Source organism: Microcaecilia unicolor, chromosome 1 (genome assembly GCF_901765095.1).
Source record: "Microcaecilia unicolor chromosome 1, aMicUni1.1, whole genome shotgun sequence".
Lineage (NCBI taxonomy): Eukaryota > Metazoa > Chordata > Amphibia > Gymnophiona > Siphonopidae > Microcaecilia > Microcaecilia unicolor.
Genome location: NC_044031.1, coordinates 429,323,978 through 429,347,769, shown reverse-complemented (window position 1 = coordinate 429,347,769; position 23,792 = coordinate 429,323,978). Strand labels below are relative to the sequence as shown.

General features: G+C 49.0%; 1 protein-coding gene across 1 annotated transcript in view; it reads right to left on the bottom strand.

Annotated features, from left to right (window-relative positions):
• Nucleotides 1-23,792, bottom strand: part of LOC115476024 (cytidine monophosphate-N-acetylneuraminic acid hydroxylase-like) — a 362,006-nt gene that overhangs the window by 201,834 nt on the left and 136,380 nt on the right. The window contains 1 exon segment of the mRNA XM_030212136.1: nt 19,180-19,271. Coding sequence (XP_030067996.1) covers nt 19,180-19,271 — 92 coding nt within the window.

Genomic DNA, 23,792 nt, shown 5'->3' with positions numbered 1-23,792 from the left:
GAGCCAGTTCGAGCGGGAAGATGGCCGCGCATGCGCGGTGCACATCGACGCGCGAGGACTAGCAAAGGCCTTTGTTAGTGAAGTTTCCGGTTGGAGGGGGCTGCCGTGGATGTCACCCATCAGTGAGAACAAGCAGCCTGCTTGTCCTCGGAGAAATTATATTACAGACTTGGTATACACTTTCAGATAGACAGTGATGTCATAAACTAGCTATCTGCTAAGTACTAACTGAACACATTCAGCTGGAGATAATTGGCTATCTCCTGCTGAATATTGCCAGATAGCTGGTTAAGTGACATTTAACCAGCCAGGAACTATTCCTTTATTTTACTGCTCCTGCCAGAACCATCTGCAAATGAACTTTGAAAGTCACTGGGTCAACACCAAAATACTCCAAACAGTAGCCCAGATTTCAGAGATAGTGTAGCCATCTGAATTTTGACAAATTTAAAAGGTCCAAAACAGGAAAAATACTGCTGAATATATCAAATTTGTAACTCCACTCTGTTTCAGGTGTAGTCAGACCCTAAGGAAAAGAATGTTGGTGGTTATGGCTAACATAGGAGCCCAACTCTATTCCTGAAGAAAGCAGAACAAATCACTAACCTTGTCCACAGAATCCTGGATTACGTGGAGGAAATGAAACTAAAATTCAGGATTTTTTTCAGTGAAGGACCAGTAATAGCAACAGGTTATTTAAAACTTCAGATGTACTTGTACACAAAACATTTCAGTTAAAATAACAAAAAGTTTACCAACTTTGTAACAAATTTTTATTGTAATTCAGCTGTATTATTTCAAACATTAATCAACATTTGTGTTTATTTTCTGGTCTAATAGCGGCTACCATTTGACAGAACCTCAGAAATGTTCCTCAACAAATGCTACAGAGAAATAATATCAGATAAGTATTAGTTTACTTTGTGGTTTCTTTTTTTTTTAGGTTCTATACTTCCTTTCCCACCCTCTCAAAGAATTGTTACTGTATTTTACAGGTACTCTGGACTTAGGATAATTCTCAGGATACTCAGGTAAGTGTGCACTTATGTACCAGTTCTTATTCTTTTCCCATTATTTTAACCTCAGATAAAAGTCTCTGTTGATACTTAGCTCTGTGAAGATGGCTTCTCCTTGCTTGGCTGGACTTTGGTCTTGCTTGAACATGGGGCTCTTCAGCGATTCCAGCGAAGCAGGGGCGTAGCCAGACACCCAATTTTGGGTGGGCCTGGGCCAAAGATGGGTGGGCAGAAGAACTCCGCCCTGTCCCACAAGTGATTTGGTGCCACTCTCTCTCGCCTGCATGCCATATGGTCTCTCAAACATCCCCCCTCCCCTGCATACCTTTTAAATAGCAGATTTTCACTGGCAGCAAGCAGCAACTAATACACACTGCTCATGTTGGCCCCACAGCCTTCCCTCTGAGGCAACATCCTGTTTCCACATAATTGGTAATACATCAGAGGGAAGGCTGTGGGGCCGGTGCGAACAACATGTATCAGTTGCTTCTCGCAGCAGGCGATGATCTGCTATTTACAAGGTATGCAGGAGGGACAGTTGTTGGGAGTTTTCGGCTGGTGGGGCTTGGGGATCCCTGCCAGCCACATCATAGGTGTGCTGCTACTGGGTGGGTATGAGACCAAAGTGGGTGGGCCTGGGCCCACCCAGGCCCACCCTTGGCTACGCCACTGCAGTGAAGTGACATCATCTATGCTGATTCCAAGACCAGAAATCACTACCTCCCTAACTTTAAAACTCAATAAAGCAAAACCCTGGCTACTTCAAATCCTAGGTTTATCTATTAAGGCTGGGATTTAATTTATTGGACTTTGTGACTTCTCTAACTACTTGAAAATAAAAGCATTCCCTAACTTCAGGAGCCTGTTCTAAAACTGATTGGCCCTACACTAGAGAGCTGTCTATTTTTTCAGCACTTTAGTCATGCAATTTTCATAAACCAGTTAAAGTGAAAACAACTTTAGCACTGCCACCTTCACCCCAACTGTCAATATCTTTAAGCTACAGTTCACACACTTAGGCTGTATTTAGCCTGCTGGGCATAAGCCTGACCACAGACCTGAAACCAGAATAACTCTTAACTAAAAGCTTTATGAAAATTCTTTTGCTCACTTTAACATGTCAGGCTTCCAGTAAGCTATTGGTTAATTCCTCATGGCCCAATAGGTTTTACAGGCAGTCTTAAAACACAGCATAATCAGCACCATCACAATTGAAGAGGAAAAAAACATTTTTTCTCCAAATCTGATTCAAACCAGTCAAACTAGTCTCTGTCTCACAACAGTGACACAGTGGCTAACATCATAACACAGCAAGGAAAGATTCCCTATGGGAAGAGTACTGTCCAACAGATTAGGGAAGGGATGCAGGACAACTAAACCAGACAAGACTCCAGAGGTAGATGGATGAAAATCTTTATTACCAAAGACCAGATACAACGGACTCGACACACATTTGTAGCGGTACTTTGACGCTGTATGCGGTTGCTTATATAAACTATAGTATTACTGGCTTCATGTCTTTTATAGTGAACTAGCCGTTAAGCCCGTAAAAACGGGCGAGTATTGCAGCCCTCCTCTCTCCCCTGCCCTCACCCCGTCCACCGATCCTCCCCCCCCCCCCATATCCAGCAACCCTCCTCTTTCCCTTGGCCTCCCCCCTCCCCCCATGTCCAGCAACCCTCCTCTCCCCCCTGCCCTCCCCCCATGTCCAGCTACCCTCCTCGCTGCCGCTTCCTCCCCCCTCTGTGCTGGGCCCCCTGCACTGACCTGACAGCACCTCTCACCTCCGTGTGAAAGCACTACAGGCAGCAGCAAATCACTCTGCTGCTGCCTGCAGCGCTTCCACACGGAGGTGAGAGGTGCTGTCAGGTCAGTGCAGGGGGCCCGATACGGAAGGGGGCGGGAGCGGTGGCAGGGATGGAGGGGAGGGTGGAGGTTGGTTCGCACGATGTTCATTTCCAGGCGGCGTCCGATAGTCCGACTCAGTTTCCCTCTCTGTTCCGCCCTCTGATGTCATGACGCGAGGGCGGGACAGAGAGGGAAGTCTGTACTGCGCATTTGCAGGTGAGTCGGTCACTTGCCGTTTATATGTTTGATAGACATTGAGAGATACACTGACGCCTGAAGCAGGCATATTTTTGCCAAATCACGGGACCGTGTCAAGTCCTTTATATCTGGTCTTTGTTAATAAAGATTTTTATCCATCTGCCTCTGGAGTCCTGCATCCCTTCCCTACTCTGTTAGACAATGGCTAACATAACACTGCACTACACTTGTAGATTTGTGTCTTTATACAGAGCACAAACCTGCGCATCCATACTCTCTCAAGGTTTTCAACTCTTCTCCACAACTGCCACCCATCAGGGTTGCCAGGTGGAAAACTTTTTCCCACCCAAACGAGCCCAAATCCAGCCCAAAACCCGCCCAAACTCAAACCCCGCCCCTGACACCCCCACCCCCGCGTCATCACCCCCGCCCCCGCCGTCATCAACCCTGCCCCCGCCGTCATCAACCCTGCCCCCGCCGTCATCGGCCCCGCCTCCCCCATCATCTGCCCCGCCCAGAACGTCACTAACCCCGCCCAAAACGTCACTAACCCTGCCCCCCGCGGCCGAAAAAAATGCTTAAAAAACCGCCCAAAAGACACAAAACAAGCCCAAAAAAACGCAACCCGCCGCGGGCAAAAATTTCCTGCGGCGGGTCGCGGAAAACCACCCAATTGGGCGGTAAAACCGCCCACCTGGCAACACTGCCACCCATGCTGTTTCCAGGGTGACAGTGACTCAGATGACATCAGAGCACTGCACATGAGCCTAAGCACCAATCAGAAGCATGCATTTAAGCTCATTCTAAAACTTTTTTATGCAGACAGTTGCATTCTGCAGCTGTGATCTCCAAAGTGAAAAATCCCATTGATATGAATAAGAAATTAAACTTTTAAAGTGAAATACCACATAAATTATCACATATTCTAATAAAAATTATATCCCCAACTCTTTTTACCGTGTAAAACCTCACACTTATTTTCAAATTTAAAATAACCCACTGTACAAGACGTCACTAAGTTTCCTGACAAAACCATACTTATATTCATCCAAAATTCCCCAATATTGCTTTTAAAATTTAGAACATGACCTCCATCACTAGTAAATACAACAGGAGCCCAAACAATGCACCCAGAAAGCCAAAAACCTGTCCACACAAAAAATATATGCCCAAACTCGTTTTAAAACAATTGTAAACCCCCTGGTGGCAGAGCAAGGTATTACAATGATGGTACCAAATATGTCACAGTGTTTCCCCAAAATGACAACACCAACCAGGGAGTTTAACAATAAAAAGAAAATATTTTTTTATTATTTGAATTATATTTAAATGCTAATGAAATCTTACTAACTTGCACATTTAACATATGTATTTCAATTACAGGTTTGCAACACAAATCAGTTTAGAAACATTGGGAGCATTTTCAGATTAAGTATAAATATCTACTATAATAAAACGCACCCTCAACGTTCTGAGGACAGTGACGTCAGTGCAGGCACTCACACACCGGTTCGCAGCCGCTGAGGATGTGCCCATCACCCCCCCCCCCCCCCCCCCCCCCCCCGTTGCCCCCTCTTCCCCTCATCACCTTCCCTCCCCCTTGTCACCTCCCCTCCCCTTACACCACTATCCCTGGTGGTCTAGCGGTACCTGTTCGCTCGAGCAGGAACGAAAGAGCCCCCGCTTTCCTGCCCGGAGCGCTGCTGCTAGCTGCCCGGCTGCGTCGTGTGTGAGTCCGGCTCTAGGAGTTTCAAAATGGCCGCCGAGAGTTCAAGCTGCCTCGCGAGACTTCAACTCTCGGTGGCCATTTTGAAACGCCGAGAGCCAGACTCCCACGTGATGCAGCAGGGCAGCTAGCAGCACCGCTACGGGCAGGAAAGAGGGGGTTCTTTCTTTCCTGCCCCGACCGAACAGGTACCTCTAGACCACCAGGGAGACTAGCGTAAGGGGAGGGGAAGGGAGTCCCGTGCCCGCTAGCACCCGTTTCATCAGAGGCAGAAACGGGCCTTTTTTACCAGTTAGGTACATAAATCATTTAAGCACATTCAATTTTACAAAACACTAGATTCTTTAAACTTTCTTTTCTCCTGTCTTTCAGATTTCCAGAGACCTTCAAGGATCTCAACATGTAAGGTTTCCTCTACTCTTTTTTTCTTCTTTTAGTTATCTCTCACTTATTGTTCAGGTTTCCTTTACTATTGTTATGACCCGGTAGTAGTAAGCCCTTGTGCCCCGACAGAGCACAGCAGAGATGGAGTGCTACCGCACTCAGTCAGGCAGCCAGACAACCCCTAGCTTCACCTGGAAAGCGACCACCGTTCACCAGGAGTTGAGCTCCCAGCTGCAGGCGGCCACCAGGACTTCTGGAACCGGCAGGGTTGCACAGCCGCTGACCAGGATGGCAGGAAACAGACACAGTCCAGAACCAGTACTCCGACAGGCAAAGAATAGTCAAAATCAGTCCAGGGTCAAGGCAGGCAGCAAACAAGCGTAATCCGAGAAAACTAGCCAAGGTCCAGTGCACAGGTAAACAGGAACAGAAGAATAGTCAGTGAACAGCACTCCTACAGCAACTCCTCAGAACAATTGAGGCCAAAGCAAAGAAGGCCTGGAGGCAGTGCTTTAAATAGTGAAGCAATCAGAGCAAACCAAACTCAGGTGCATCCAACATGGCAGCCCCCATAGGAGATCCTCCCACTACCAGATATGGAGTTCCTTCCTGTTCTTGTTTAGACAAGATGGCTGCCCCCTCCTGAGCTAGTCAAGATGGCTGCTGCTCTTGCTCCAAGCCGGTTGACGGCTGCCGGGTTAGGAAACAGAAACCGACCCATCCTGGAGAAGCGTAGCAGAGCGTATCAGTACCCCCTCCGGAAAGATCTCCCCCTCACCGGTTTGGTCTGGGCTTAGCAGGATGATGAGAGTGGAACTCCCGGATCAGATCTGGAGCATGCACATTGGCCGCCGGCTCCCAGGAGTTATCCTCCGGTCCAAAATGCTTCCAGGCGAGGAGATAGTACAGCTTCCTTCCATGACGCTTGGAATCCAGGATGCGATCCACCTCATACTCTGGATCTGGATCACTCTCAGGCACGGCCACCTTCTTGGGTTCAGGATGCCACTTGGACCTGCGGAAAGGTTTCAGGAGGGACACATGAAAGGCATTGTGCACCCGGAGTTGGCTGGGTAGGTGCAACCGGTAAGTCACTGCTCCTATCCTGGATCGTACAGCAAAAGGTCCAATGAGCCGGAGAGCAAACTTCAGAGATGGGAGCCGCAGTTTCAGGTATCGGGTGCTCAACCATACTTTTTCTCCCGGCAGGAATGTGGGAGCCGCTTGTCTTCTACGGTCATAGGTCTCCTTGGCCTTGACCGCTGCCCGTCGTAGCTGATCCTGGACCTTCTTCCAAGCTTCCTGAAAGGAACGGACTGTGGACTGCACCTGAGGTGGAACTTCTGCGGGGGAAATTGGCGGAAGTAGACGCGGGTGGCGTCCATAGATGGTGCTGAAAGGTGTCGTCCGGGAGGCCGAATGCAGACTGTTATTATAGGCAAACTCAGCCCAGGGTAGCAGAGTAGACCAGTCATCCTGGCGCTGGTTAGAGTATGCCCGGAGGAACGCCTTCACAGTCTGGTTAACCCGCTCCACCATACCATTGGTCTGGGGGTGATATGCAGACGAGAATAAAGTGGTAACCCCAAAAGCTGAACACAAAGCTTTCCAGAAGTGCGAGGTAAACTGCGAGCCTCGGTCACTAATGATCCTCTGTGGCAGTCCATGGAGCCGGAAGATGTGTGTGATGAAGTTTGCGGCAAGGGTAGCGGCAGTAGGTAAAGCCTTCATAGGAATGAAGTGGGCCATCTTGGAGAACCGGTTGATCACTACCCAGATGACCGTATTGCCCTGCGAGGGTGGCAGGTCGGTGATGAAATCCATGGACAGGTCCTCCCATGGCTGCTGTGGTATTGGCATGGGCTGCGCATCAGCCCCCACTGCTTCTGATGTGAAGACTTAGTTCGGGCGCACACCGGACAGGTAGATACGTATTGGAGAACATCCTGCGCCATCCGGAGCCACCAATACTATCGGGAGATCAGATGTAAGGTCTTGTGGAAACCAAAGTGTCCGGCAAATTCGGACGCGTGCTCCCAGCACAGCACCTTCCTACGGAGACCCACCGGAACGGCCTTCTGGCAAGCGGCACTGGCCCCGGACATGGAGGGAATACATGCCGGATTCAGCATTGGGCAGGGCTCCTCCTGGTCCTCCAGAGCCTTGAAGCTGCGAGACAGGGCATCCGCCTGGACATTCTTCTCGCCCGGCCTGAAGATCAGACGGAAGTCAAACCGGGCGAAAAACAAAGACCACCAGGCCTGGCGAGGGTTCAGTCTGGTGGCGTTCTGCAAGTACAAGAGGTTCTTGTGATCCGTTATTACCGTGACTGGGTGTGCTGCTCCCTCCAACAAGTAACGCCACTCCTCAAAAGCCAACTTAAGTGCCAAGAGCTCCCGGTCCCCTACCGTGTAGTTCCGCTCCGCTGGGGTGAACTTGCGGAAGAAAAAGAAGCAGGGATGTTTCTTCCCGGATGCGGATGTCTGGGAGAGTACAGCCCCCATTCCCAGGGAGGAGGCGTCCACCTCTACCAGGAACGGCATGGTTGGGTCTGGACTGCGGAGTACCGGGGCAGAGAGGAAGGCGTCCTTCAAGGTGGTGAAAGCAGCGAGAGCCTCCGGCGTCCAGTTCTTCACATCAGCCCCCTTCCTAGTGAGGGCCGTCAGAGGAGCCGTGATCAGGGAGTAGTCCCGGATAAATTGCCGGTAGTAATTGGCAAACCCCAGGAATCTCTGTAAAGCCCAAAGACCCTGGGATACCGGCCAGTTGCGGATCGCCTTCAGCTTATCTGAAGCCCGGTGGATGAGACAATGTATCCCAGGAAAGGAAGTCTCTGCTGGTGAAAAGAGCACTTTTCCAACTTGGCATATAGCCGGTGCTCCCTGAGTTGCTGTAACACTGGGCGGACATGTGTGATGTGCTGCGGCAATGAGGGTGAGAAAATCAAGATATCATCAAGGTACACTATGACGGAGAAGTATAGCAGATCCTGGAAGATGTAGTTCACAAAATTCTGAAACACCGCAGGGGTATTACAAAGACTGAATGGCATCACTAGGTATTCAAAATGCCCCTCGTGGGTGTTAAACGCCGTCTTCCACTCGTCACCCTCCCTGATCCGCACCAGGTTATAGGCCCCTTGCAAGTCCAACTTCGTGAACATCTTGGCCCCTTGTAACCGGTCAAACAGCTCTGGGATGAGTGGGAGCGGGTACCGGTTCTTAATGGTGATCTTGTTTAGGCCCCGGTAATCGATGCAGGGCTGAAGAGACCTGTCCTTCTTGGACACGAAGAAGAAGCCGGCCCCTGCTGGCGAGGTAGAGGGCCGAATGAACCCCTTTAGTAGGTTCTCATGGACGTAAACTCGCATGGCCTGAGATTCCTCCGGGGACAAGGTGTACAGGCGTCCCCTGGGCGGATTGGTTCCTGGAAGCAGGTCAATCGTCAAAAGTCTGATGGGGAGGAAGCGTGTCTGCAGCCTGTGCGCTGAATACATCCTGGAAATCCTGGTATTCTTCTGGCAGCCCAGGCGATCTCCCCTGCGGAGTCTGGAGCAGCGCAGAGCAGACAGGAACGGGCAGCTTGACCTGCTGAAGACAGTGCTGGAAGCAACGGGAACCCCATTGTCTGATCTCCCTGGTGGACCAATCAATAACTGGGGCGTGGAGGCGAAGCCAGGGTAGACCGAGGATCACCGGGTGACTAGCTCGGGAGAGCACCAGAAACTGGATCTTCTCCTGATGAAGTGCCCCCACCTGCATACCCAGGGGTGAGGTAATTCGGGTAATTGTCCGGGGAAGACTGTCCCCCTGGATGGAGGTAACCCTGAGAGCTGGTTGACAGGGCACCGAAGAGCCCCCCAACTGGGACAGGAACTCGGCGTCTATGAAGTTTCCCCCTGCCCCGGAATCCAGCAAGGCCATCGTCTGGCCCTGGAACCCCTCTCCACGGAGCAGTACAGGGACCGAGAGCAGATTGTCTGGAAGGGAAGATAACCGGCCCAGAGCCACCCCCTTCACAGGGCTCGGGCCGGAGTGTTTCCCGACTTCCCAGGCTTATTCGGGCAGGTGCCTGTGAAATGCACGGCCTGCCCACAGTACAGGCATATTTGATTCTGGAGACGATGGGCCCTCTCCTTCTTGGACAGGCGATGCCGGCCCATCACCATGGGTACCTCCTCGGTTCCTTCCGAACCCTCTTCGAGGACCCTAGACGTCTCCGGGCGGCGGGGAAGATCTCTGGATCTCTGCGGTGCCGGCTGCGTGGCCCTCTCCTGGGCTCGCTCTTGGAACCGGATATCGATTCTTGTGCAGAGTTCAATAAGGGCATCCAAAGTAGCAGGAATCTCTCTGCCAGCCAATTCATCTTTTATCTGGCCGTCCAGACCCTGCCAGAAAATGGCTGTTAAGGCCTCCTGGTTCCACCTGAGTTCCGCGGCCAGGGTACGGAACCGGACAGCATACGCCCCAACTGACCCGGAGCCCTGCTGGATCCGCAGCAGCTCCCCTGAGGCAGAAGAAGGTCGGCCAGGAATGTCGAATACCATCCGGAACTGCCGCAAGAACTCCTCCAGGTTTGCCAGAACCGGACTCCGCTGTTCCCACAGCGGGGACGCCCAAGCCAGCATGGCACCGGAAAGCAGGGAGATGATGTAGGTCACCTTTATTTTGTCAGACGGGAAAGCCTCCGGTAGCTGACTGCAGACCTCCTGCAAGGCGCTGGACAGGCGGGTTAGTTGCTCCTGCTGCTGGTGGAGAACCTGAGCCAGGTGAGACAGCTTGGACCTGTCTGGCGAGCTTCATGGCTTCGGCCTACTGTTATGACCCAGTAGTAGTGAGCCCTTGTGCCCCGACAGAGCACGGCAGAGATGGAGTGCTACCGCACTCAGTCAGGCAGCCAGACAACCCCTAGCTTCACCTGGAAAGCGACCACCGTTCACCAGGAGTTGAGCTCTCAGCTCCAGGCGGCCACCAGGACTTCTGGAACCGGCAGGGTTGCACAGCCACTGACCAGGATGGCAGGAAACAGACACAGTCCAGAACCAGTACTCCGACAGGCAAAGAATAGTCAAAATCAGTCCAGGGTCAAGGCAGGCAGCAAACAAGCGTAATCCGAGAAAACTAGCCAAGGTCCGGTGCACAGGTAAACAGGAACAGAAGAATAGTCAGTGAACAGCACTCCCACAGCAACTCCTCAGAACAATTGAGGCCAAAGCAAAGAAGGTCTGGAGGCAGTGCTTTAAATAGTGAAGCAATCAGAGCAAACCAAACTCAGGTGCATCCAACATGGCAGCCCCCATAGGAGATCCTCCCACTACCAGATATGGAGTTCCTTCCTGTTCTCGTTTAGACAAGATGGCTGCCCCCTCCTGAGCTAGCCAAGATGGCTGCTGCTCTTGCTCCAAGCCGGATGACAGCTGCCGGGTTAGGAAACAGAAACCGACCCATCCTGGAGAAGTGTAGCAGAGCGTAACAACTATTTTCTCTTATGTGCACTTTTTTAAGTAGTTTCAGTCACTTAGCTGCTCTCTTTGTTTTCTCTCTCTAGCTCTCTTGAACGATGGGCGCCTTTTCTTTCAGGTGATGATCTCCAGCATCAACTTTCTTCCAGTCTTTTCCTAGTAACATGTTCTCACCAATACAGCTCCTTCCCAACTGCCAGCCTGAGCTGTTTGTCACTCTCCTGAGAGTTCCATCAGCATGCGGAACACTCAGCGCATGCACACAGACTACTCAGTTTCACTGCACTGCTCACTATCTCTACACCAGATCTAGAAGGAGCCAGGTAATCTTTTAAAATTTAACCCATAACATCATCAGATCTCTGGCGGGTTGCTATGTCAAGCTGCATAGGGTATACTGTGTGTGGGACTGGATGAACTTTAGGATCTTGTGTTTGCAACATGAGACAATACATGCAATACCATAGAAATATGTCTTGAAACAATATCATACAGGAAACAATCAGTGGCTTCAGAGGCGTTACTGATGATGCCTATACCAAGTAAGCAAAAAGAAATCATTACAATTGACAATGTATAGCAATATTCCTATATGGACCACCAGTTTAAATGCTGGCCTAGAGTTTAGCAGTTTATCTAACAAAATGAGTTCAACCAAAATCTCCTTCCAGCATTGGTGCAACCTTAACAGAGTTGTTTTGGGATATAAAGGTTACAATTCTAAAAAGTTCATTGCAGTAATAGGCAACAACCCTGAGAACAGAGGAGAATGCGGTGGCCAGGTCTGTTTCAGGAATGGTAGACAGCAGGCCTTAACACAGACTGGTGCCATCAGTGATCACAGTCAAATGATGTCACGTCCTGCCTGCCAACTAAGGTGAGAGGACAATTTGATGAACCTGAAAAACAAGAAAGAGGACTCCAAATGATAAATCAATTAATCAGAACAGGGCCTCTATGTAGGCCTCAGGGCATAAATGATAATAATTCACTCAATATCTGGTCAAACCCTTAACAAAATGCCATTAGCTTAATTCTATACTCAAATTTCATGCTTCTTTTGATAGGTAATACAGAATAAAATGAATTGCTATTCTGGCCTATCCCCAAAGAGTATAGTCCTGTTCAAACACTTCCACATATATCCACTTCCACAACCCTTCTATCTAACTTACAAGTGTACTTTCGTAGCACATAATCATGTACTCCTGCCATGTGGTTATTGACACTATTCACACAACTTGCACATTGGCAGTATAACTTTTACAAGCTTCAAACATCTCAGTAACCTTTCAATGACTGGGAACTTGCTTCCATCTTCTTCACAATGTGATTCCCTATGATTTAAAACTTACATTTAGATCTTTATCATGGCACACCTCACCTCTCTGGACAACCAGGTTTAAGCGTCCAGCTAAAATCATGAGACATATGATTTATGGAGAAAAGTTAGAACAAGGATGATGTCAGCAAAGTAGGCAGGTGCCTAGAAATGTTCTATAGCAGCACAAAGCATTCTCATTCAAGGTACATTAACAACTTCTTAATCTGAGCATTCAGCTAAATTCCTTTACCCTGGAGGGGGCAATATCTCTGGAGTCACAATTGCCCAAGGTAAAGTAACACAGATATATATATATATATATTTATCACAAGCATGATGAATTAAACACATTAAGTAGTTTAGTAGACAAACGGTTCCTTGCATAAATCACATTATTAAAACAAAAGTCTGTAATTGTGAGTCTTGTCTGTCTGCCCTGGTTTAGACCGCAAGCTCCTTTGGGCAGGGACTGTCTCTCTACATGTTCACTTGTCGCCACACAGTTGTTTGTTGGATAACTCAATTTGAGAAAGAGGTCCTGGAGAACACAAATTAAAGTTGGGGTTTTTTTTTTTCTTTCCCAAAGCAACTTGTGCATGTAATACACACAAAGATCAGCAAAGGGAGCAAGTCATCAATAAAAGAAAGAAGAGTGACATCATAAGCAAACAACTGAACACTGAAACAACGAAAATCCACATGAAACCTAAAACTTATCTCTCTGAAATCTCAATTACCTGGGGTACAGAACATACACGTGGGATATTTCAGTAGACAAACATTTATTGTACAAATCCTACTGAGGTAGGTACAGAGAATAAGCAAGAAATAGTCTGCAAGTCTCATGAATAACTTAGGAATTTGCATCCCTCCTCTGCAGTGGAGGAAAACAAATTTAGTGCAATACAATTAAGCAGCTGTGATTTGCACTGCCTACGAGACTCATAAGGTTTGCATAAAAGGCAGAGGAATCATGGCTACAGGCAGCTGATATGTCCCTGAAGAAAAGCACAAACTGTGACGGCGAGCCCAGAGCCACATGCTGACGGCTTCCTGACACAGGGGGCGAGATCCGGTGCCCCCCTGCTTGTTGACGTAGTACATGGCAACCTGGTTGTCTGTCTGAATTTGAATAATTTGGTGGGACAACCGATCTCTGAAAGCCTTCAGAGCATTCCAGATCGCTCGTAACTCCAGAAGATTGATCTGCAGATCGCGTTCCTGGAGGGACCAGCTTCCTTGGTTGTGAAGCCCATCGACATGAGCTCCCCATCCCAGGAGAGACGCATCCGTGGTCAGCACTTTTTGTGGCTGAGGAATTTGGAAAGGACGTCCCAGAGTCAAATTGGACCAAATCATCCACCAATACAGGGATTTGAGAAAACTCGTGGACAGGTGGATCACGTCTTCTAGATCCCCAGCAGCCTGAAACCACTGGGAAGCTAGGGTCCATTGAGCAGATCTCATGTGAAGGCGGGCCATGGGAGTCACGTGGACTGTGGAGGCCATGTGGCCCAGCAATCTCAACATCTGCCGAGCTGTGATCTGCTGTGACGCTCGCACCCGCGAGACGAGGGACAACAAGTTGTTGGCTCTCGCCTCTGGGAGATAGGCGCGAGCCGTCCGAGAATCCAGCAGAGCTCCTATGAATTCGAGTTTCTGCACTGGGAGAAGATGGGACTTTGGGTAATTTATCACAAACCCCAGTAGCTCCAGGAGGCGAATAGTCATCTGCATGGACTGCAGGGCTCCTGCCTCGGATGTGTTCTTCACCAGCCAATCGTCGAGATATGGGAACACGTGCACCCCCAGCCTGCGAAGTGCCGCTGCTACTACAGCCAAGCACTTTGTGAACACCCTGGGCGCAGAGGCGAGCCCAAAGGGTAGCACACAGTACTGGAAGTGACGTGTGCCCAGCTGAAATCGCAGATACTGTCTGTGAGCTGGCAGTATCGGGATGTGTGTGTAGGCATCCTTTAAGTCCAGAGAGCATAGCCAATCGTTTTCCTGAATCATGGGAAGAAGGGTGCCCAGGGAAAGCATCCTGAACTTTTCTTTGACCAGATATTTGTTCAGGGCCCTTAGGTCTAGGATGGGACGCATCCCCCCTGTTTTCTTTTCCACAAGGAAGTACCTGGAATAGAATCCCAGCCCTTCTTGCCCGGATGGCACGGGCTCGACCGCATTGGCGCTGAGAAGGGCGGAGAGTTCCTCTGCAAGTACCTGCTTGTGCTGGAAGCTGTAAGACTGAGCTCCCGGTGGACAATTTGGAGGTTTTGAGGCCAAATTGAGGGTGTATCCTTGCCGGACTATTTGGAGAACCCACTGATTGGAGGTTATGAGAGGCCACCTTTGGTGAAAAGCTTTCAACCTCCCTCCGACTGGCAGGTCGCCCGGCACTGACACTTGGATGTCGGCTATGCTCTGCTGGAGCCAGTCAAAAGCTCGCCCCTTGCTTTTGCTGGGGAGCCGAGGGGCCTTGCTGAGGCGCACGCTGCTGACGAGAGCGAGCGCGCTGGGGCTTAGCCTGGGCCGCAGGCTGTCGAGAAGGAGGATTGTACCTACGCTTGCCAGAAGAGTAGGGAACAGTCTTCCTTCCCCCAAAAAATCTTCTACCTGTAGAGGTAGAGGCTGAAGGCTGCCGGCGGGAGAACTTGTCGAATGCGGTGTCCCGCTGGTGGAGCTGCTCTACCACCTGTTCGACTTTCTCTCCAAAAATATTATCCGCAAGGCAAGGCGAGTCCGCAATCCGCTGCTGGATTCTATTCTCCAGGTCGGAGGCATGCAGCCATGAGAGCCTGCGCATCACCACACCTTGAGCAGCGGCCCTGGACGCAACATCAAAGGTGTCATACACCCCTCTGGCCAGGAATTTTCTGCACGCCTTCAGCTGCCTGACCACCTCCTGAAAAGGCTTGGCTTGCTCAGGGGGGAGCGCATCAACCAAGCCCGCCAACTGCCGCACATTGTTCCGCATGTGTATGCTCGTGACACTGAATAAGGGGTTGATCAAGCCCCTCTCCAACCCTTACTGGGTCGGTCTACTACCCAGAGTATACTCGCCTGTCCGCTGTCTTCGGGTGTGGCCTGCCGGCGCGCTCTCCTCCGGAGATCAGGAAAGGTGTCTTGCCGGAACCTCACAGCCCCACTGCCAGCCAGCCAGTGTCGGCCAGTCCTCCGTCAGGGGTGGACACTGAACTCAGTGGTGGCTACTCTCCACCCGTTGGGGGGAGCTGACAGCCCTGGCACAACCGTGCAGTGGGGGAGGGGAAAGAATATAATCCGTTTCCCTTTTGTCGTCCTGCCGCGGTCACCAGAAATGTAACAGGAGACAAGAGGCAAATGGTTCCAGAGGCAAGACAGCTTTTAGTTTTAAACATTTTTTATTGATGCTGCAACACAATGAACGTTTTCATACAATCTCTGCACAGATCAAACATCAGATCCCAATGTGATTGTGCAATAATTGCTAACAGGCATAAATTTTTATAACTTTTAATATTACTGTCTACCCCTCCCAATTCCTCCCTTCCCCCCTCTCCCATTCTCCTCTGGTAGCCAATTGCTTATTCTGTCAGTGTTGTACCCTGATATTACAACTTCACTAAAGTGTACCTTTAACTTCAACAAAGCTTGTCAATTAAAAGCTCCACCATTCAGGCCTTCGCTATCTGGTCGTGTGCATTCTTTTCCCCCCTCCCCTCATCCCCCCCCTCTCCTTGTCCTGTTCCATATCTCATAACTTATCAGTTCTAATCTCCTCCTCTACCCCAAGGTAGCCCATTAAGTACTTGACTGCGTGCTCGTGGGGATATCGTATTCATATATTTCTGCCAAATACTCAGAAACCGGACCTGCCTTCTTGGTGTCAGTCATGCCCCTCTCGCCTCCCAGAGCATAAGTTGATGGAGTTTATTTCTCCAGTACCAATGTGAGGGAGGCATGTCCATTACCCAATGATTAAGGATACACTTCTTCCCCACCATGCAAGATTTACTTAGAAACAGTCGTTCTCCTTGTGTCCCCACCCCCCATTGTCCCAGGTTACCGAATAGCATTCTATCAAAGGTGATATCAATTTGATACCCTAATACCCCACTTAAGTAGTTACTTAGTCCCCCCCAGAAGGATCTAATACGCCTGCATTGCCACATACTGTGTGTCAATGTAGCACCTCCCTGCTTACATTTTAGGCAGTGATCAGATTCTATGACTTTTGCTTGAAATGCCCTTCTGGGAGAGAAATAGGCTCTGTGTACTGTCCTGAACTGGCATTCTTGAAGTTCTGCACTATGCACTATCCCCGATAACCCTTTCAGCGATTGTTTTATGTGGCGCTCAGATATTGGCTGCTGTGCTTCAACGCTCCATCTAGTAGCCACCTCTAGGACTTGTTTTTCTGGTTGTCCCTTCTCTAGTTCTTTGCAAAACCAGGATACCGAGACCTGCCCCATCGCATCTCCCTCTACAAATTCCCGAAGCTGTCTCCCAAATCGCAAAGACAGTCCTTCTTTCGGTAAGCTACGTATATAATGGGCTAGTTGATGATAGGCCAATATTGTCGCCGGTCCCCCTGACCACCTTTGCACAAAATCTTCTACTGGTACCAAGGTTCCGTCTTCCTGAATAAAATTTTCCAACAATTCCACACCCTGTTCCCGAAGTCTACGAAACACCACATTCTCTCTACCGGGGGTGAAAGAATCATTCCCAGTTAACGGCATCAATACACTAGCTGTTGGGTCCTGACCCCAGCGCTGTAATAGCTCCCTCCACATATGCCACAATGGCCCCAGCAATACACTGTCCCTTATTCTTTCTGGCAGCTTTCCTTTCCTTTCAACGTGTAGCAAATAGTTCAAATGCCACGGATGAAAAAATGCACGTTCCATCCCCATATCCGTGTACGTGGTTGTACCTAGTACCCAGTCCCTCAGATGTCTCATAAGACATGCTTGGTTATACAGTCGGATGTCCGGCAATCCCAGCCCACCCTGTCTCCAGTTCCCTATGAGATGTTGCCATTTCATCCTAGACTTTTTTCCCCCCCAGCAGAATTTGACTACCAGCCTCCTAAGTGCCATTACATCCCATTTTTTCAGTCGCAATGGCAGGGCCTGTAACACATATAACCATCGAGGGAATACTATCATTCGATAGAGCTGTATCCGCCCCATGAGGGACAGGGGAAGCATTGTCCATCGAGACAGTTGTTCTTTGGTATCCCGCAGTAACTTGGCTATGTTGATTTCATAAAGCCGCCGCGTATCCATTGGGAGTTGTATCCCCAAATATCGGAAAGACCCCTGCGCCCATCTAATGGGAAAACGATCTGCCCACCCACGTTGAAGTTCTTCAGAACTTGCTAATGCCTCTGATTTTGTGAGGTTCAGCCTGAATCCTGAAAAGTCCCCATATTCCTCTAGACTTTCCATCAGATACGGCAGTGAGTGCCTGGGATCTGTGATTAATACCAATAGATGATCTGCAAATTCCGCTGTCTTGAAGTGGTGCTTCCGTATTGTCACTCCTCGAATATCTACATTATTTTGTATCTCTCTCAGTAGGGGATCTAGAACAAATAATAATGGGGACAATGGACAATTCCTGAGTCTAACTGGGGAGCCAGTGACTTAGTAGGTGCTTTATACACCGGCTTTCTCTTTTTATTTATTTATTTGTACCAGGCAAAGGTATCGGCCTGCTTAACCGACATTGCTACATGGATGTCCAAACGCCACCTGAAACTGAACATGTCCAAGACTGAGCTCATCGTCTTTCCACCAAACCCACTTCTCCTCTTCCTCCACTTTCTATCTCAGTGGATAACACCCTCATCCTCCCCGTCTCATCTGCCCGCAACCTCGGAGTCATCTTCGACTCCTCCCTCTCCTTCTCGGCACACATCCAGCAGATATTTAATCGTAGTTAATGGACACACATCAAACAATGACTTACTTACAGTACAGCAGTGGATAATCTACTTCTTGAAAAGTTAGTCTGACTGACTCTGAGCCCAATCGTAGTTATCTGAAGAGTGCATATCCCTCAACAACTTTGGCTGGCTTCTGAGATATGTGTGAAAGTCTTTGCATAACATAGTCTTAAAGTTGCGCTGCACAAACAAAATTCTTTTGACAGATTCAACAAGTTGGGAAACAGAGATGAGACCAGCAATGGCGTTCTCTCTTTTTAGCACCCCCATGTGTCCAGACTGACTAATAAGCCAGAGATGGCTTCTCTCATTATGTGTGTAGGTGTGTTGGTCATAGGCACATAAAAGAAAAAGAGGACTTTTCCATAAAATTTAAAAATCCTGGAGGACATAAGTGAAGATGTCCAAAAAGAGGACATATGGTAACACTAGACTGAGTCACCCCCTTCCTCCTCATACTGTCTCAGGAATGAGGAAGTCAGTGGGGTGCCTACAGCAGACCAATGTTTGCACTCCCCAAGCATGCTCAGTTCATGTATGAGCTGAGCATGCTTGGGAAGTGTCAGCATTGGCAGCTGGAGGCATCCCACTGACTTCCTAACTCCTGAGGCGGCACAATGAGGAAAGGGGCCACAAACCCTTGGACTTGCTGTACTTATATAGGTACCCAATAAACATCTACTTTATTCCTCAAGGTCACATTTAGGTAATCTTATTGATTGGTTGAAAAGAGTGTGTAACATGCAGCTGCTGAATCAGGGCATCTCTTTCTACCACAGCCGTGATAGAGAGCAGGTCTAACTAAGGACATTCTTTTTTTGACTTGGACCTTTCTTCTCATTCAGTTATTGCTGTTAGATGTCTTGATTTTGGGTCCTCCTTAGTCATGCTTACTATTTGGACATATTGTAGTGTTGGACTTCCCTTTTCTGCATTTTGAGAAGTCCATATGCTTCGAAAATACCACAATATTTTATCAAATTCAGGGTACGCCCATAGAATACACGCACACATTTACATCCTTTTCAAGTAAGTATAAATCTGTGCAAGAACATTTGTGTATTGCTAGGGCTAGTGCTTATTTATATTCCATCTTTCACAGGGCAGAGCACAGTACAAGATTTATAATCAAACTTGTAAACATAATCAATATATAAGAATTCTGGATGCCTACTAGATTTAAAATAGGTACCTTTTTGGACTTTTCACACAGGCATCCTAAGTGAAATCAGTTCATAAATTACAATATCAAACACCTCATATAGTAATGTAAAAGTTTAAAGTTACCTAATTCTTCCTGGCAAAAGCTGTCTGGTGGGTTTATGTATTTCATCGTACTCACATCCAACTTCCAGTTATGTTTGGTGCAGCGAACAGAGCTGTAAGAAAAATGAGATCACAAGATACATTACTTGCAGATAGTCATTTTTAATGGCAGAGTTGCTCCAATATATGATTTTAATCATTTTTAATGACAGAGTGGCTCCAATATATGATTTTAGTTTTCACACAACTTGCCAAATGTTTATGAGGATCATTATAAAAGACTAGTAAATAAGGCCCGTTTCTGACACAAATGAAACGGGCGCTAGCAAGGTTTTCCTCGGAGTGTGTATGTTTGAGAGAGAGTGAATGTGCGAGTGTGTGTGTGTGACAGAGAGAGAGTCTGGGTGCGAGTGTGTCTGTGAGAGAGAGAGTGTGTGTGTTTGAATGAAAGTGTGTGCGAGTGCGTATGTGAGACACAGTGACTGAGAGGGAGAGTGTGTTTCACACAGATACACTGTGTGTGTGTGTGAGAGAGAGAGAGAGTGTGTGTGTGTGAGACAGTGTGAGAGAGTATGTGTGCGATACACAGACTCTCTGTGAGACCGAGAGAATGTATGACACTGTGTGTGAGACAGAGAGTGTATGCGAGACTGAGAGTGTGTGAGAGTGACTGTTTGACACATAGAGAGTGAATGTGATACAGTGTGAGACATAGTGTTAGAGACCGTGTGAGAGTGAGAGAGAGAAAGACACTGACTGTGAGAGAGTGTGTGTGAGAGAGATACCTCCCCCCTCCCTCTGTGGTCTCAGGATCCCCTCCCCCCTCTGCGTTCCCCTCCCCTGTGGTCTCAGGACCTCCTGCCTCTCCCCCCCCCTCTGCGTGGGTGGCAGCACCGTGCGAGTGTGTGTGTGTGAGAGAGAGACTGGGTGCGAGTGTGTCTGTTAGAGAGAGAATGTGTGTATGATTGTCCTCTCTCCCCTGCACCCCCTCCAGCCACCCAGCGATTCTCTTCTCTCCTCTGGCCCCCCCCCCCTCCAGGCACCTAGCAATTCTCTTCTCCCCTGCCCCCCCTCCAGCCACCCAGCGATTGTCCTGTGTCCCCTGCCCCCCTCCAGCCACCCTGCGATTCTCCTGTATCCCCTGCCCCCCCTCGAGCTATGCAGAGATTCTCCTCTGTCCCCTGCCCCCCTCCAGCCACCCAGCAATTATGCTGTCTCCCCTGCCCCCTTCAGCCACCCAGCGAATCTGCTCTCTCCCCTGCCCCCCTCCAGCTACCCAGCGATTGTCCTGTGTCCCCTGCCCCCCCTCCAGCCACCCTGCGATTCTCCTCTGTCCCCTGCCCCCCTCCTCCAGCCACCCAGCGATTGTACTGTGTCCCTAGATTAGCTCCGTGGAAGCGGCGGCGGTGTTATTGAAAGCCCTGGCCATCCACGGAGTCAGCTTCAGAATGTTGGCAGTGAGTTCGTTCCCTCAGTCCTGCCTTCTGATTACCTGCCCTCGACATCATCACGTTTTGACGCGAGGGCGGGGCAGAGAGAGATGTGACACTGTTACGAACCCTTCACTGAAGCCACGGAGTCAGCTTCAGATCATTGGAGGTGCTTTTTATTATAGTAGATACTATGCAAGGGTCTTTTTGGATATAGTCTTTAGTAAGCACTTTCCCCTGGATTCTATATAGCGTGCCTAGAGATCTGTGTTGAAATCCAAGCGTATTCTGTAACAATGCGCATAACTTAATTAGCTTAACAAGCTAATCAGCGTTGATAACAGCTCTTAACAAGCAATAACAAACCCTAATTTGCAATAATTAGAATTTACACGCACAACTCGCTAAACACATTCTGTAATGCAGTGCACCTAACTTCTGAAGTGTGCAGGGGCATGGTTATGGGTGGGGAAATGGGCGTTCTGAAACTTACATTCATAGTTATAGAATATGTACATAAGTATTGCCATACTGGGACAGACCAAAGGTCCATCAAGCCCTGCATCCTGTTTCCAACAGTGGCCAATCCAGGTCACAAATATCTGGTAAGATCCCCAAAAAGTACAAAACTTTCTATACTGCTTATCCTAGAAATAGTGGATTTTCCCCAAGTCCATTTAATAATGGTCTATGGACTTTTCCTTTAAGAAGCCGTCCAAACCTTTTTAAAACTCCGTTAAGCTAACCGCCTTTACCACATTCTCTGGCAACGATTTAGGCTCAGTGTATTCTACACAGTGCCTAACTAGGCACCGTTTATAGAATACACTTGGTCGGCACAGACTTCTGCGCTGATTTTTTAGGCATCATATATAGAATCTCCCCCTTTATGTAATATGTTGGCAGGAAGCTAGATGACACTGCCTCTAAACTAGAAGAATTACAATACTCAGTGTATGTGTTAATCTACTGAACTGCTGCCTTCATCCTTAGTGATTAATTCCTTGTAATGGAATAAGTGTGAGCAATATTTCCCCAACCTCTGTCCTTAATGCCCATAAATCAAAGAACGCAGGGGCCACAAGAACGTAACCCTGCTATCAGAAGTAAAGTACAACTGCACAAAAAAGGCAAACAATCAAGAGCACAAGGGGATGAGAGCAGGGGCGTATCTGCGTGGGGCCTCAGGGGCCTGGGCCCCCGCAGATTTTGCCCTGGACCCCCCCTACCGCCATCAACCCTCCCCCGCTGCCGTTCTTACTTTTGCTGGCGGGGGACCCCAACCCCCGCCAGCCGAGGTCTGCTTCCACCTGCCGCTGCCGTAAAAACTTCTCTTCAGCCGGCGGGGGACCCCAAACCCCGCCAGCCGCCCCGCGGTGTTTAAAATTCATCTTCGGCCTCTGTGGCCGTGCTGCTGTGATAGGCGCTGTTGAAATCCACTTCGGAGTCTGACGTCGCAGCACGTACAACGACGTTCAGACTCCGAAGTGGATTTCAACAGCGCCTATCACAGCAGCACGGCCACGGAGGCCGAAGATGAATTTTAAACACCGCGGGGCGGCTGGCGGGGGTTTGGGGTCCCCCGCCGGCTGAAGAAGAAGTTTTTGCGGCAGGTGGAAGCAGACCTCGGCTGGCGGGGGTTGGGGTCCCCCGCCAGCAAAAGTAAGAACGGCAGCGGGGGAGGGTTGGCGGCGGGAGGGGGGTGGAGAGAGTCATTGGTGGCGGTGGGGGCTCGGCGGCGGGGGGGGGGGGGCTAAAATGTGCCCCCTCCCTCTGGCTCTGGCCCCCCCTACCGCCGGAGTCCAGATACGCCCCTGGGACACTGTCTGCGCTTGTTAACCATGAGGTTGTGAAAGGATATATAGGAGAAATCCTCAATCCTCCTTAAAATTTACCTCATTTATTGAACTGATGTTTATATTTGGTCATTTTACTACTGTTATGCTATTAACATAAGTTTTATGTTAAACTCTGTACCTGCTGTACACTGCCTTGGGTGAATCTCTTTATAAAAGGTAGTTAATGAAATCCAGCTTCCCTTTACAAGTATATAGCTGGGGAAGTTGAGGGATGGGTGGGTGAGGCTCAGGAGAAGGGGTTGTACTTCTACTGCTTATGTATAAGAAACGTTTGTTGTTTAGCTATTGAGTTTTGAGGACAGGCTCTCTGTATTCTGCATTACTATCCTGAACAAAGGGTGGTTATGTTTGTTCATAAGCTGCCTCAGTTATTTGTTTACAGGCTTCCCAGAGGCCAAGAACTCAAACACTAGTTCGCTCTGTCAAAGAGCAGGAGAAAAGGAACACTTTTCAAGAGCTAACAAGATCATACCACAGCGGCTACAACAATGGCATAGCCATATGGGGTGGGAGCCTTGGGGGCTTGGATTCCTCCCCCTCCTCCCCCCCACACACACACTTTGGGATCAGGCTCCCTCAAACTGAAGTACCCTTGAATGGATGGGGATGCCCAGGCTCTGCCAGCCAAAGAGATCTGCTGCCTGAACCCCCCCCCCTCCCCCAGTCCGGTGCTGCCTCAGCTGTGAGGAAGTTTGCGGCATTCTTTCCAGCTGCCAACGCCAGCACTCTTCGCACATGCTTAGTTCATGTGCGAACTGAGCATGCATGAGGAGTGCCAGTGTCAGCATCTGGAAATCACAGCACCAACTTCCTAGCTGCCCAGGCAGCATCAGGCAGGGTTCAGGCAATGGATCACTTCAGCTGGTTGGGCTTGGGCATTCCCACCAGCTTAAAAAAAGTAACTGACTTAGAAATTGCACTGATAAAACATATATTTAAAGTCAGTTACTTTTTTTTAAAGCCAGTTACTCTCTGCTCCATGTCTGTTTGATCGAAATTTGTGTAATCTGATCAGCCTTATGTTGTTGGCTTTAATATTTAAAGGGGGTTTGGTATGTTGCAACAGTTATGATTGAAATAGATGATTGTATATTGTAGGGCTATTTCCTTGTGAGCCTCACTCTGCTGATCTCTGCCTGTGTATACAACTATGTCAAGATGGAATCTGTGAACTAAGACCCTGCACTTCAGTGACCAAGCAGATTCAACTTTCTGTTTGTACCAGAGCTCTGCTTGTGGTAAATAACTGGCAGGTCTGGAAAAAAAAACTCAAGGATATGCAGTGGGCTACCTGACCCTTGCACCTCCCTGATGAGCTACAGGGGGTAAAGGCCATGGTGCCAGC